The sequence below is a fragment of the Panthera tigris genome, chromosome B2 (assembly GCF_018350195.1).
Source record: "Panthera tigris isolate Pti1 chromosome B2, P.tigris_Pti1_mat1.1, whole genome shotgun sequence".
Lineage (NCBI taxonomy): Eukaryota > Metazoa > Chordata > Mammalia > Carnivora > Felidae > Panthera > Panthera tigris.
In genome coordinates, this window is record NC_056664.1 from 18,626,051 (window position 1) to 18,642,518 (window position 16,468).

Consider the following 16,468-nt stretch of genomic DNA (forward strand, 5'->3'; position numbering starts at 1 on the left):
ATTGAAATAAGACATATGCAATAGAGGGGTGCCTGGGCGGCACAGTCAGTTCAGCGTCTGATTTCGGCTCAGGTCATGATCTCACAGTTCATGAGTTTGAGCCCCGTGTCAGGCTCTGTGCTGACAGCTTGGAGCCCGGAGCCTGCTTCGGATTCTGTGTCTCCCTCTCTCTCTGCCCCTCCCCAGCTCATGCTCTGCATCCCTCTCTCTCTCCAAAATAAATAAACATAGAAAAAATTAAAAAATAAATAAAAAATAAAAAAAAGACTGTTACAAATGATCAACAGTAATGAAGAGCTAGGGCATATATTTTGAAAATGGAAAATAGAAGTATCAAATACTTACTTACGAATTTAACTGCATTTAACTTTCACTAGATATATTTACAAGAGGAACAGTGATGTGAAAGGATTAACTAAAATTAAAGTATTTACAAATCATGCTTGTAGCCACTGTGTATAATAGAACATTTTGCATGTCAACTCAAAGTCATGTAAAGATAGATTATTTTTCAAATTTCTTTTTGGGGGGATATGTGAACAAAAAATAATTAGAAATCTTAGAATGACCAAGAGCCAGGCGTTTACCAAAAGGCAAAAACTGAGGAGATTCTTATTTAAAAATTTTGAAACAACTGTCTGAGACCATTTAGGCACATATTATGGATTCCAGTGCTTTCTTCTCACAGGGAGGAGGACAGGTTAGCAGGTGATTTCTCTTCTTCTCAACCTGGAATGAGACCTTTCCACCCTAAAAAGAAGACTCCCTCATATACACAAGAGTTCGCTAGCCTTTCGATACTCTTATGGTTAAATACGAATGGTCAATGGAGGATCATCAAATATTTGAGGAAAAACAGAAACGTGAAATAGAAAGACCGTGGTAAGCAAACTGAAAAACGGACTCTGGGGAAATGGAGGTATTTAAGATAGCAGGGAAATTATAACAAAACAAATAAAAACTCAAACTCCTCTTGGAGAAATTAAAGAACGTATGACATCCCTAAAGCAATAATAGGGTGCCAAAAAAGGAAACATCAGATGGCAAAAAAGAACTCTTAGAAATTAAAAGTCTAGCTGCAAAAACATTTTTTAAGTCAATGAAAGAGTTAGAAGACAAAGTTAAAGAAATGTTCCAGAATGTAGAAAAAAAATGTCAAAGGTTCAGAAGATACGAGAGAGTTAAATGAAGTAGAGATTTGACCCAGGGAATCAAACATTTGATGAACTGACTTTCCATTGAGAAAGAAGAAAGAAAATTGATGAAAGGGCCATTTAACCTTGATTTTCACTCAAGGTTCATTCAATGAAGCTTGGTTCATTCTCATTTAAATACCACAACGGCCATGACACTGAAATAAGGAGAAAAAGAATTTAACAAACTACATGCGTGTTCTTGCCATAAGTTTTATTAATATGTCATAACTATAAAGCTGTTCTCAGGCTTTCATTGTTAGAATCAGTTTACAGACAAGGCACAAAATGTTTATAATTATTATAACAAGATGTATATTTTTAAGCTTGAGAATTAAAAGAAGAGTAGGGGTACGGTTGATAGAGATTTGGAGACAGAAGATGGGAAGAAAGATGTGGGAAGAGTGTGGACCCTAAAATGTTCATCTTAAAAAAAAGTAGGAAGTGAGAAGATTCTTTCTGTAGGTTATGAAATAATGGATGTTCAATATTATTTAATACAACCATTAGAATATACGACAAGGGTGATATCCAATTAAAGTTCCAGTTGGAGGTGATGAAGAGAGAAGGGAAAAAGGGGAATAGAATAAATGAGATTAATCATGTGCCGTGTATGGTTTACTAGGATTGTCATAACAAAGTACCATATATTGGGTGACTTACACAAGAGAAATTTATTCTCTCAAACTTGTAGAGGCTAGAAGTCCAAAATGCAAGTGTCAACAAGGTTGGTACATTCTAAGAGCTGGGGGTGGGGTGTGGAGGGAGAATATGTTCTTTCTTTTCTTCTAGCTTCCGGTAGCTTTGGGTGTTCCTTGGCACATCCTCCTGACTCTGTGTGTATCTCTCTTTGTGTCCAAATTTCCCTTTTAGATGAATTTGCCAGTCATATTGGATCAAGGTCCTATTTCCAGATAAGCCCACATTAATAGTTACGGGGAATTGGAATGTTAACCTTTTTATCTTAAGTTTATTTATTTTGAGAGAGAGAGAGTGGGGGGGGGGGAGGGGTGGAGAGGGAGAGAGAGAATTCCAAGCAGGCTATCCACTGTCCATCAGCTCAGAGCCTGATGTGGAGCTCGATCCCAGGAACTGTTAGATTATGACCTGAGCCGAGATCAAGAGTCGGTTGTTCAACCGACTGAGCCACCCAGATGCCCAGAATGTTAACATTTTTTGAGGGGATACATTTCAACCCATAACACATGGCGAGATTAAGAAAACAACATAAAGAGGGGTACCTGGGTGGCTCAGTTGTTTAAGCATCAGACTTTGGATCAGGTCATGATCTCACGGTTTGTGAGTTCGAGCTCCGCATTGGGCTCTGTGCTGACAGCTCAGAGCCTGGAGCCTGCTTTGGATTCTGTGTCTCCCTCTGTCTCTGCTCCTCCCCTGGTCGTGCTCTGTCTCAGTCTCTCACATATGAATAAATGTCAAGAAATAAAATAAAAACAACATGAAGAAACATATAATTAATTTCAATACCTTGTTACTCTTTAATATTTGTATAATATATAAATATGCTATCAATTATAAATGAGATCAAGCGTCAGTCACTTAACTGACTGAGCCACCTAGGTGCCCCGGTGTTTCTCGTTTAAATTAAGATATAATTGATATGTAATAAAATTCACCCTTTCTAGAAAGTGTAAAGTTTTGTGAGTTTTGACAAATGCATATATTTAACTATAACTACAATCAATAGCTTAACCTATGATCTATCCTGAAATATATTTTATGTATGTTTGGGAAGAATGTGTATTCTGCTTCTGTTAAATAAAATGCTATATACATGTCTGTTAGGTTCATTTGGCCCACAGTGGTGCTCAAACCACTGTTCTCATATTCTGTCTGAACGATTTACCCAGCATTGAGAGGGAGTATTAAAGTCCGCAACTATTACTGTATTGATGTTTATTTTTCCTTTCAGTTCAGTTAGTATTTGCTTCATATTTAGGTGCCCTGATGTTGGCTGCATAAATATATTTTTTATATCTTCTTGATGAGTTGATTGTCTGATCTCTTTGTCTTTTGTGGCGATTTTTAGCTTAATGGCTACTTTTTTTTTTTTGTCTGATATAAGTATAGCTACCCTGACTTTCTATTAGTACCATTTTCTTTTTCTTTCTTTTAATTTTTGGTTTTATTTATTTATTTTGAGAGAGACAGAGACAGTGTGAGTAGAGGAGGAGCAGAGAGAGAGAGACAATACCAAGTAGGCCCCACACTGCCAGTGCAGAGCCCCATGTGGGGCTTGAACTCACCTAACTGCAAGATCATGACCGGAGCCAAAACCAAGAGTCGATGCTTAACCAACTGACCCACCCAGGCACCCTGTTTACCAATTTCTTGGAATATCTTTTTCCATCCCTTTACCTTCAAATCAATGTATGTCCTTCAAACTAAGTTGAGTTTCTTGTGGGTAGCAGGATGTGGGATCTTATTTTTTTAAATCCACTTACCCAGTCTATATCTGTGGATTATGGCATTTAGTCCATTTATGTTAAATTTTATTTTTGAGGGGTAAGGACTTACTATTGCCATTTTGTTCATTGTTATTTTTGAACTGTTTTGTAGATCCTTTGTTTCTTCCTTCCTCCCTAGCTGACTTCCTTTGTGATTGATGACTTTTTATGGTGGTATTCTTTGACTCCTTCATTATAATTTTTTATGTGTCAACTACAGATTTTTCTTTTGCAATTGGCATGAGGCTCATATAAAATATGTCACAGTTATAGTATCTTATTTTAAGCTAGAAACAACTTAACTTTGATAGAATACAGAAACTTTACATTTTTATTTTCCCTCTCACATTTTAGGTTTTTGGTGTTCCAGTTTATGTAATTGTTATCATTGTGGTATCCAATAATACATTATTATAGCTTTGGTAATTATTAATACGTCAATTTTTAACTTTTAAACTAGAGCTGTGACCTATGTATCCCCATTGCAATATTAGAAAACCTGATTTCAGCTATAACCTTATTATGAGCTTTATATATTCATGTTGTATGATGTAATTAACATATTTCCATTTCAGTTTATAGAATACCCTTTAACATTTCCTTGATTGGAGATCTAGTAGTAATGAACTCTCCAGTTTTTGTTTTTTGAGAAATGTTTTTATCTCTCCTTCATATCTAAAGGATAGCTCCTTCAGGTATAGTATCCTTGGCTGACAGGCTTTACTTTCATTTAAATATTTTGAGTATTTCATCCTGCTCTCTGCTGGCCTGCAAAGTTGTTGCTGAGAAATTGTGCAGTAGTTTTATGGGGGTTCCCACTCAGATGATGTCTTATTTTTTTTTCCTTGTTGTTTCAAAACTGTCACAGTCTTTTGACAATTTCATAATAATGTGTCACAGTGTAGCCCTTTCAACTTATTTGGGATCTTTTGAGCCTCATGAATCTGGATGTCGATTTACTTCCCCATGTTTAAGTGTTTCTCCATTATTTCTTTAAATAAACTGTCCTTTTCTTTTCTCCTTCATGATTTCCATAATGAGTCCATGGCTCCTTGTGCTGGTTTCTCATTAGCCCTACAGGCTTTCTTCACTCTTTCATTCTTTTTTCTTTTTGCTCCTTTAACTGGATAATTTCAAATGATCAGTCTTGGAGTTCACCAGTTCCTTATTCCGCTTGGTAGAGTTTGTTGTTGTAGATTTCCATCGAACTCTTCAGTGCAGTCATATTTTAGAGCTCTAGGATTTCTGTTTGTTTGGTTGGTTTTGATGGTTTCTACTTCTTTGTTGTAGTTCTCATTTTATTCATGCACTGTTTTCCTAATTTCAGTTAGTTGTCTGTGTACTATTGTAGTCTCCCTAAACTTCTTTTAGAAGAACATTCTGAATTCTTTAACAGTTCGTACATCTCTATTTCTTTTGGGTCAGTTATTGACGTTTTTTAAGTTTCCTTTGGTGGCACGAGGTTTACCTGATTCTCCAAGATCTTTTTATTTTTGCGTTAGTATCTGCATATTTGATAAACGAGTCTCTTCTTCCAGACTTTGCAGGTTTATTTTAGTAGGGAAAGATCTTCACCTGTTACCTCAGCTTGGGGTACTAGGCTGGTCAGCTGCTAGCATACATGGGCATGTAAGCCTTACTATTTGGGTTTTTAGTTCGGCAAGCCTACTGTCCGTAGTCTGAGGTGGGGGGTGGAGGAGGGGCGCCGCTGGCTGGGTTTCATGGGTTGAGCTCTGCATTCAAGCCAGGCTGCTTGGTGGGTCACTGGTTGGATGTAGCTGCTAGCTATTTCTATAGTAAGGCGGGGCCCCTACCTGGCTCTGCATTACCTCTGATTGGGTTGGTTACAGGCTCTAATCCCTTATAGGGTAGTGCAACCGGTTGGAATCCAAGACTAGGCAAGGCTGTGGGTTGTGCTCCAACGTCTTGGTTGTGTAGAGCCTCAGGCTACGCTTTTCTACTGAATGGGACCACGGGTACTCTGTTCAGACAGGGTCATAGGTCAGGCTTTACGGTTGGATGGTGCCTCAGGCAGTGTTGTGTGATCAGCTGGGCCCACCCACTGTACTCTGGAGTTAGACGTGGCTACAAGCTGGGCTTTGTGATCAAGCAGGCCCCTGGCTGTACTTTGCTGTTGAGCATGGTTGCTGGTCAGTTTCTCCGGTCAGATGGAACCTCCAGTTATGCGGGGCTGGAGACTGTACTCTACAGTTGGGCAAGGTCACTGTCTGCGATGCCTGGTTGGGTAGGCCCACAGGTGTTTCTCCGTGATTGGCCAGGGTCATTGCCTGGACTCTCCCTGGCTAAGGTCACAGTTCATATTCAACAATCAAGTGGAACCATACGTTGGGCTTCACTGTTGGGTGAGATTGTAGGCTGGGTTCTGTGGCTGGGTATTACTGTAGGTTGGGGTCTCGACTTCTTGGGGGTACTGTTCAGGCTCCTTGATTATGCAGGGCCCGAAGCTATGCTCACCCCAATGTTTAGAGCAGCACTTTCAACAATAGCCAAATTATGGAAAGAGCCTAAATGTACATCAACTGATAAAGAAATTGTGGTTTATATACACAATGGAATACTACTTGGCAATGAGAAAGAATGAAATATGGCCCTTTGTAGGAATGTGGATGGAACTGGAGAGTGTGATGCTAAGTGAAATAAGCCATACAGAGAAAGACAGATACCATATGGTTTCACTCTTATGTGGATCCTGAGAAACTTAACAGAAGACCATGGAGAAGGGGAAGGAAAAAAAAAGTTAGAGAGGGAGGGAGCCAAACCATAAGAGACTCTTAAAAACTGAGAATAAACTGAGGGTTGATGGGGCGGGGGTGGTGATGGAGATTGAGGAGGGCACCTGTGGGGATGAGCTCCTGGTGTTGTATGGAAACCAATTTGACAATAAATTTCATATTAAAAAAATAAAAATTGGGCAAGGCTGCTGGCTTGGCTTCCTGCCCAGGCAGGTCCTAGAATGTGATTTGCTCCTTCTAGGCATCTGTGGCCATGCTTCCCTGTGGGGCAGAACTGGAGCCTTTGCTCAGCAGTTGGGTGGGCCTGCAAGTTTGCACCCTTGCCCGGTTGGGCCAGAGGATATGCCCCATGGCAGCACAGCCCTTTGGCTGGGGATTCAAATCAGGCAGACCTGCCAACTGAGATCCCCGGGCAGGTGGAGCCACAGGGATCCACAACATACAACAGGGATCCAACAACATACAACAACTGACACAGCCCACTGATACCTGAGCAATGGTGACGATAAGCCTCACCCCCTTCTCCATCTCTGTCTGATTTCCCCAGCTTTTGAGCTCCACAGATTCCCCCAGGGATGCTCTTTAGGTGAGACCTAAGTGAGCCTCCCAGGAAGCATCTCTCAATGCTTGAAAAGTTGATGCCCACTGTGGTTCTCTTTTTCCCACTGGAGAAACTGCAGGCCCAGGAAATCCCTGTCTGTTAGACATTAGGCTGACCTGGGGGAGGGTTGATGAAGTCAATGAAATTACTCCTCTTATTTTTTTTTAAATACTTATTTAGTTTTGAAAGAGAGAGAGAGAGCATAGGGGAGGGGCAGAGAGAGGGGTGAACAGAGGGTCCAAAGCAGGCTCTGCGCTGACAGCAACGAGCCCCATGTGGGGCTTGAACTCATGAACTGTGGGATTACAACGTAAGCCAAAGTCGGACGCTTAACCGTCTGAGCCACCCAGGCGCCCCTCTTATTTTTCTAATGGCATCCTTGGGCTCTGTTGTCTGGGGTGTACTTTGGCCTCACCCCCTGGGTTTTAAGATTTTCACAATGGTGTCTTGCCTACGGAGGTTGCTGGTTGTTCTTTTCCTGAGGGGGACTGAAGTCAGGGATGACCCATGTTGCCATCTCAGTGACGTCACTTTATCCAATTATTTTACATTTTTTTTAATGTTTATTTATTTTTGAGACAGAGAGAGACAGAGCATGAGCAGGGAAGGGGCAGAGGGAGAGGGAGACACAGAATCTGAAGCAGACTCCAGGCTCTGAGCTGTCAGTACAGAGCCCGATGCGGGGCTCGAACTCACGAACTGTGAGATCATGACCTGAGCCGAAGTCGGACGCTTAACCGACAGAGCCACCCAGGTGCCCCGATCCAATTATTTTAAATTCTCTATCTGACAGATCCCACATCTTGGTTGTGTCTGAGTCCATTTTTTTATTGATCATTTTATCTTTTGGACAGAAGTGTTTTATCTTATTTTCCCTCGCTTCTCTGTTTGCCACCTAACGTTACTTGAAAGTAGGTCATCCTGGGCGGGATGGTAGAGAGTGAGGCAGATGTTATTCGCAGCCGGCAACGGCCTGTCTTTTATTTTGCTGGTCTTTCCATGTGGGAGGCTTGGTCGGTCTAGCCAGCACTTGAACTGGGTTTGCATTTTTTTTGTCGTTATGGTTATATCATCAGCGCCCCACAGGCTTGGGATTCCTCTGGCCTTAACTTATGCTTAGAATGGTTGGTGGTTTTTGAAATTTGCTCAGTGTCTCCTCCAGCTTCAAGTCGAAGTCTTTCCCTTGCGACTGCACGCGAGGGAGCATCTCTATTCATATCCTTTCTCGTCTCCCCACGGTGCTTTGATGTTACCTGCGGCTCAACGTCAGGTCGCCTGATGGCCGGGGTGGGGGGGGGTGAGTTGTCCCCCCTGGAAGCTGCTGTGTCTCTGGGTCCCAAGGGTGGGGCCATCTCAGATCCTGTCCCTCTTTCTGCAATAGGACACTTCTAGTAGTTTGGGCCAGGATGTTTTCTTGCCCCCGTCCCAGGGCAAGAGGGTATTTTTGTGTTCTCTTCTCCCAGCTGCAATGGGTCATAACCTTGTTGGGAGGTGGGGGGCAAAAGCGTTTGCTGCTGTTTCCCAGAAAGTAAGGCTTTTGTGTCTGAGAGGAGAAAAAGGTGGCGTATCCAGGTGGGGCTTAGTGCTTTTCTGCAGTGGCTTCTTTCCATAACAAAGGAGAATTTCTCGGGACCAGTGGTTCTCAGCTGCAGTTTTGGACTGGGTAGTTCTTTGTAATTGGGTGCTAGTCTACGCACAGCCAATGGTTAGCAACATTCCTGGCCTCTAACCACAGGGTACAAAGAGCACCCCCCCTCCCAGATATGTCAGTTAAAAATGTCGGGGCACCTGGGTGGCTCAGTCGGGTAAGCATCAGACTTTGGCTCAGGTCATGATCTCGTGGTTTGTGGGTTTGAGCCCCACGTCAGGCTCTGTGCTGACAGCTCAGAGCCTGGAGTCTGCTTGGGATTCTGTGTCTCCCTCTTGCTCTCTACTCCTTTCCCACTTGGACTCTCTCTTTCTTTCTCTCAAAATAAATAAATGAACTTTAAAAAATGTCTCCAGATGTTGCCTAATTTCCTCTTGGAGGTATAATTGCTCCCCGTTTAGCACCACTGCTCTGAACTCTTGCCTTGTTCCCAGTCTTTCTTCTGAGAACCCAGGAGGTCCATGGAGAAGTGTCTGTGAATGGGTGTGAATGCCCTTGTGTTTGATGATCCCTCAATCCCTTGAGTTCTATATTCTCACACTTGGTCACATTCAGACTTTAGAGACTTGTTTGCCATTGGCAGCTGAATTTTTACCGGCTTCTGCGGGGCCTTGCATGTGCCTCAGTAAGCACATACCCGCATCCTGTTACTCCTTCGGAACACCTGCCTTTGCCTAGATTTGGGGTTAGGAGACTATGCCATGACTTCAGCTCTCTGGTGGGTTTCAGAAAAGTTGTCAATTTGTAGATATTCAGGATATATCCTGCTTTATGTTTGGGAGCAACACCTTTCCAGCTTTCTATACCCTAAGTGGCAGCCAGAAGTCTGACATGCATAGTTTTTAAATTTTCTCAACCATTATGCAGAGTAATTGGAGACTTTTTGAGGTTAAGCACCTTCCCCACGAGCAAGAAAGCTGAACCAATGCCTTTCGAGCTGTAAACACAAGTTCGTGCCACACTGTTATGCTATTTAAAGCAATAGTGTGTTTTAGGTTTCGTGACTTTCCAAGGAAGGTTTTGTATTCCACTTTTGATTTATTCTCTAATGTAGATGTAGGCTGTGGTGCAGAACCTACTGAGCAGGATGAGGGGAGAATGTGGTAAGAGCAGCTTGGTATCATGTGTGGGAGACCTACTCCTATCTCTGTTCCAGAAGTTTCAAATCCAGATGCCTGCAGGCGCCAGACCAAGAAATATAAATGAGTGAAGTGTGCTGGGTCTGTGTTCACTCTCATTTGCCCTGATGCTTGTGGCCCTACTTTTTTGATAGTAGCAGGGATACAGAGAAATATTTCTTTATAAGAAAAACAGCAGGGCGAGCAGAATGATAGGCAGGTAGTTTGTCTCTTTCTGCCCGAGCACTGGCAGAATTTATTTGACCTGCAGAGATTTAAAAAAAAAAAATCTTTTTAATATTTATTTATTTTTGAGACAGAGAGAGACAGAGCATGGGTGGGGGAAGGGCAGAGAGAGGGGGAGACACAGAATCTGAAGCAGGCTCCAGGCTCTGAGCCATCAGCACAGAGCCTGATGTGGGGCTTGAGCCCACAAGCTGTGAGATCATGACCTGAGCTGAAGTTGGACACTCAACCAACTGAGCCACCCAGGCGCCCCAATGACCTGCATATATTTTTTAGATAATTTTTTTAATGTTTATTTGTTAGAGAGAGAGAAAGAGAGACAGAGTATGAGCAGGGGAGGGGCAGAGAGAGAGGGAGACAAGGAACCCGAAAGAGGCTCCGGACTCCGAGCTGTCAGCACAGAGCTCGACGCGGGGCTCGAACTCACGAACTGTGAGATCAAGACCTGAACCAAAGTCAGATGCTTAACCGACTGAGTCACCCAGGTGCCCCCACAGATTTTTGTTTTTAACTGAGACATGTATTGTGACAATTCCCGGACATGCCCATTGTCTTTTTAAAAATTAATTAACTATTATTATTTTTTGTTTTTTTGAAAGAGAGTGTGAGCAGGGGAGAGGGACACAGGGAGAGAGAGGGAGAGAGAGAGAGAGAGAGAGAGAGAGAATCTCAAGCAGGTTCCATGCTCAGTGAGGAGCCTAATGAAGGACTCACTGCCCCGACCCTGGGATCGTGACCTGAGCCGAAATCAAGAGCAGGAAACTTAACTGACCGAGCCACCCAGGTGCCCGTAGGAACATGCCTATCATTTTAATGCCCCCCATTCAAGTTACCTGTGTGTCCAGAGATCATTTCATCCGACATTAAATATTTCTCGAGCACGCACTACTTGCCAGGCTCTGTTCTAGGTTCTGAGGATGTAACAATGAATTAAATAAGTTCTGACCCTACGGAACTTACATTTTGGTTTGTGGGTTACAATAGGGAGAACGTGGACTGTAGACCAGGAGAGCACTGCCTAGAGAGCATGTTTCCACGGCTCACCATGGACGTTGACCCTCGCTTGCCAAATTTTTTAATTTTCCAAGAGAAGCCAGGAGTCAGATTTTTACGGCAGTTTTCTTATTTTTAAATAGAGGCTCAATATGTTTTAAATCACTGTGGAGGTCAAACAAGACACGTTTGCAGACAGAATCTGGCTTGCGACCTCTGTCTAACACCATCTTTGCCCTTGCTGGTCTGCTTGAGAAGAAAAATGCAGTGGAATGACAGCTGTAGCCATGTTAATTCCCTTCTCTGGAAGCAATGAACCAGTTGTCAGAGATTTGGCAATTCCAGGATTTAATCTGCAATACAAGGTCAACAATTTCAGGGAAAGCCATTTTAAAATCGGCACTTAAACAAACGAACAACAACAACAAAAAACACCAGTGACTATCCAAATTAGCAGGTGGTTATTAACCTAGGCTCAACAGAAGGTGGCCAACAGGTTCCTTATAAGCAGGTGATAGTGCAGTTATAAACCTGCTTGCAAGTTTGAGACTGGCTTTTAAATCGATGGCCACGGTCGTTCACTTGGGTTGCAACTGACATGCTACACCGTGGTCCAGATTTGTAGTCACAGTGAGAAGTTTGTAATGGCGTCCATTAGTTCATTAAATCCAACGCCCCTGAAAGGCCTAAACCAAGGTATTTGGGAAATGCCTAGTATTTATAACTGTTATTTATTCTCCTTTCCTCTTAAGAAGGAAGCTGTTTTGGGCTGTTCCTGAAAATGTAGATATACAGACAGTTCAGCAAATACATCAGTTCTTTGATTGCCTCCATTTTTTGCCACTTACACGAGTGATCAATTTTTTAGAGGGTGTGGTGGCGACTCAGGAATTACTAACTTGTTGAAATGATCATTTGCTGACAGATTCTACTCGCTGTTCCACGAACTTATTCTCACTTTCGTTTACCATTCTGTGCTCATAGTGTTTTTCCAACTCTCTTTTTCTGTTTAACTCCTAATCCTGCCTGTTCCTCAGAGTCCGTTATTGCTGCCTGAGCATCTTTCTCACTGATTCAGCATCTGGGGCCCCTAGAACTTGCCTCACGCCTAGTTCTTCATTCACCAGCCCCCCCGCCCCGCCTTTGCCACAGCACTTAGGAACCGACCTTTGGACAATTCCTTCCCATCTTGGAGGCCTGCGAGTTAAATTCTTAGAAATTGCACTGGGAACATGCATTTGTGTGTCAGTATTTAGACTAGCAAAGACACCTTGCCCACATCATTGTTATGTCCTACAGCCTGGTCACATGTTCACTGATAGATCTCTGGTGTGGGGCGGGGGGAGGGGTATGGGGGTGGGAAGGGGGTGACGATTGTTCTTCAATGCCTCTATTCTGCAGGTTGTAAGGGATCTGACCCAGTTGTGAGGGATCTGACTCCCACATTCCAGCTCGTGGATACACAGAGACTGAGACTCTTTATTGCAAATCATGCTTGATCTAAGCTCCCAGAGATTCCCAAGCAGAGAGGAATGCCAGGCCACACCCTTTTCTCATGAGACAGGGGAATATACAGTTTTACTTCTCCAGAGAGAGCTGCTTTTTATATGACACACGACTTGGTCCTATCAAACCACTTTCCGGGTTTAACGTCATATTTTTACATGAGACAATGTAAAGATTCTGACCTCATTTCATGATGTTACTGACTCGTACTGCATTCTATCACATTCTAAGTATCTGTGCATAGAGATGTCTAAAATGCAGCCTGCTGTGAAGGGAGAGAAGTGGTTTGCCTTACTTGAAAGTTTCCTGAGCACTATCTTGACGTGAGTAGAGGCGCCTTGTGTTTTTTTGGCTCATACAGTTTGGATTGTATGCCTGCAAGATACATTTATGATGACAATAACATGAGACAATTTACAAATCATAGGCATCTTAAAGACAAATCTTAACCCTTAGAATAACAGTGCTACTCCACATATGTTCTCGGAAATATGTGCTTTTGAATACACTTCGGTCCCTGTGCGGTGGCAAAAATAAGCAAATCAAACTCCAACTTCTGCTATTTGGCTAAAATTTCCTCATTTTGATGAGGACTCTTTTCCTTTAAAAACTTTTATACGCACTTCCCTCATTTTAGGACGTAGTCAATATAATCTTTGAATCTTTTATGTTACTCAGACATAAACGAGTACATTTTACAATTAACACTGGAAGGACTGAAATCTTTCATTTTTCAACATTGTTAGCCATGGAAGAGCTCATACGCACATTGTGAAGTGACTTTTTAAAACTACGATTGAGAGCTCTCCAAATTAAAAAAAAACCAAAATGTGTCCCCTGTATCATTCATACATGATGTACTTTGTTTTACTGCCAAATACTGATAACCATTTTGAAAGGGCAAATTCCAAGTTTAAAAGGCTCTTTCGGCGAATGCTTATGATAATCTAATAAATGTTGGGACTACATTGCTCGTTAAAAAAATTCTCACTTATTATTATTTCCACGTATTTTTATAATCATCTGGTCCCAGACTGTGTTCTAGGGCAGTATTTTTCTCAACTGACACAATATCCAATGTAATCTCTGGCAGATTAAACCTGATCATTTATCCCACACTGCCTTTCACGAAAATTTGCGTACCCATCTTTGGTGGATGAAGTTCTCAGAATTTAATCTGCTTGGTCCTTAAGTGCACATACTTATCATGGACTTTATCAGACGTTATCTATTTATGACAGTTGCGACCCTGGATCCTGTTTTTTAAAGAGATAACGTAGTACAGCTAACGAAAGCCTCAACAGCACATTTTTAGCATAATTTCAGGGCAGTCTGAGTTAGTCACCTCTTGGCATACAACAGGAAGGTTGGACCGTCTTAATCAAGTCTGAATTTTTCCCACGCATTACCTTCGTAAACCGTTTCGTGAATATTCACCGACTCTCAGTTTAGTAGAAGTCTGGAACAACAATAAAAACAGGACCCCAAATCAAAATCTGTTGGCTCGACACGGAGTGTTTAAGGGACCATTAAGTAACATCCTAGCTCTCCAGCCCCAAATTGCTTCATATCCCTCCTGGTCAGACCAATTTATTTTACCTAAAAAAAATATTTTTTCTTTTTAATGTTTACTTATTTTCGAGAGAGAGAGTGAGACAGAGTGTGAGGGGGGGAGGGCCAGAGAGAGGGAGACACAGAATCGGAAGCAGGCTCCAGGCTCCGAGCCGTCAGCTCAGAGCCCGACGCGGGGCTGGAACTCACGGACCGCGAGATCGTGACCTGAGCTGAAGTCGGACGCCCAACTGACTGAGCCGCCCAGTCGCCCCTATTCTACTTTTTAAATATTATTTGTCTTTTTTAGGGGGACTTGATTTAAATCTGTGCACCGCCAAGGGCAAGGGGCCGAGAACATGGATAGAGAGGTAAGATGGCTATAACCGTAGTTCCCTCTTCTGATTTTTTCCTTTAAAAGCAGCCTTTCAAGCTTTATTTTTCATAATATCATCCATGGACTTGAAAAGTACAGGAGGAGTGAGCAGAAATTTAGCCTCCTTGGTAGCACTCACGAGTAAAGAGGATGATTAACGAAGTGTAGCAGACAATGTAATAGCAAAAGAGAGTCTACGGAAGTCAAACAAAAGTGCCTTCAGAATTTCCAGGGATTCCCATGATCCATAATAGGACCTCACTGAGCCCGTCCACTGTTTCTATTTTTGATTAGATTTATAAACACAGCAGCACATATTTTCATGTGGCTTATCGCCCAGGGGCAGAATTAGGTTGACTGCCCTGAAAATGTGAGGCTTGTGAGTTTGGGGCAAGGGCTAGAGCGAAATAAGTAGCGTAATTGTTTTTGTGGCGAGACCGTGGGACCTCCTCTGTTCTGAATTACACATGGCTCAACCCTTTGACCTGACCAGACTCGGCCATGGCTGACAGGACTCCTAAAGTCGCATGAGAGGGTCCATCGCTGACGAGCTGGGACGTTATCTGTCAGGCAAGATGTGGGCCAGCAGCCACAGTAAACTATAGAAGTTACGAGTGAGACAATATTTGTGACCACCTTGGCTTCATTAAGCTTGTCGCCGTAGCAGTTAGCACTGTAACAGAAGGTGCCAATGTGAGGGATTTCTGGAATCCAAATGTCACACAAATCTATCTATCTATCTATCTATCTATACACACACATATTATGTATATAATATATCCTGTTATTCTGTTTCAATATATTTTCAATATATATTCTATATATATATATATATATATATATATGTCTGTGTGTGGATATATATATATATATATAGTTTATATATATTCAGCATATTACATTGTTCTCATATATATTCAGTATATATTCTGTGTATGTGTATATATGTGCATGTATATATTTAATTTATACATATATAGATTTTACTAAATTTTGGGTAGTCTTCAAGGATATTTTGGAAAATTATCTGAACATTATTATTATGATTTTTTAAAAAAAATATCCACAAGGTTTGGGAATATGTCATAAGCCTTACTTCAAGTTCTTTCACTTAATTTACATTCTTTAAAAATAGATGGTGGCTCACTGATATAACTCCTCAGAGCTAAGGGGGCTGCAGAGGACTTCCAGAAAAGGTTGGAGAGAATCATGGGCTGGCACTTTTGCATTTGTGGAGAATGTGCTCTGTGATTTGCATGATGATATCACATATACATCTATCTAGGTATGATTGGGAACTCAGTCATTTGAATTTTTATTTTCCATCCAGTCAATTAAAAGTTCAAAGATAATACAAGCAGAGAGCGTTGGTTCACTTTCAGACACTCAGTATTATTTCCCAAACCAGTCCTTCTCCTGTAACATCCCCTAATTTTTTTTATCAACTTTTTTTTTTTTCATGGCCAATTTTATAAATTAAGGGTCTCTCTAGGTATTTTGTGCTTACAACAATTGGGAAATAACCTAGCGTTTAAAGTTTTTCTCTCTCATCTGAGACAATTGAATGCTGATTTAATTCTTAGTTACATGACATTTAAATTTTCCTTTAAAGAATACACAACTTCACTGCATTTTTTCTGAGTTGCATTTTTTTTCACTCTAGGAATTCTAAAACACGAGAATATGGTGGTCCCTATCAAATTATTTAGAAAAGGGGAGAAAGCCCACTAAAATATCCTCTAGGTCCCCCAACAAAATTGCATTCAGCCTTACCCAGTCTTGTTCTCATTAGCAATGAAGAGTTTGCTCTCTATATAATCCAACATGGAATGTTCAGAGCAGACAGGTGCAAATTGCAAGCTGTTTCACTTTGGCTGTTATCCCTTAAATAGACAAAGTAATAGACCGGGAGAACAAAAAGGGTTCCAGCTCAAGCTGCATAAATGAAAGTCTTAACAGGGACCGACCAGCTGGCTAGGAGAACTCAGTGTAGTGAATACTAAATGTTACCTTTATGC

The 16,468-nt window shown here is 41.7% G+C and overlaps 1 protein-coding gene across 1 annotated transcript in view; it reads left to right on the forward strand.

The window, feature by feature from the left end:
- Nucleotides 1-14,433: 14,433 nt before the first annotated feature.
- LOC102949347 overlaps nucleotides 14,434-16,468 on the forward strand; it is a 247,426-nt gene continuing 245,391 nt past the window's right edge. The window contains exon 1 of the mRNA XM_042987577.1: nucleotides 14,434-14,445. Within this exon, the coding sequence (XP_042843511.1) occupies nucleotides 14,434-14,445 (12 nt within the window). The remainder of the gene's footprint in view (nucleotides 14,446-16,468) is intronic.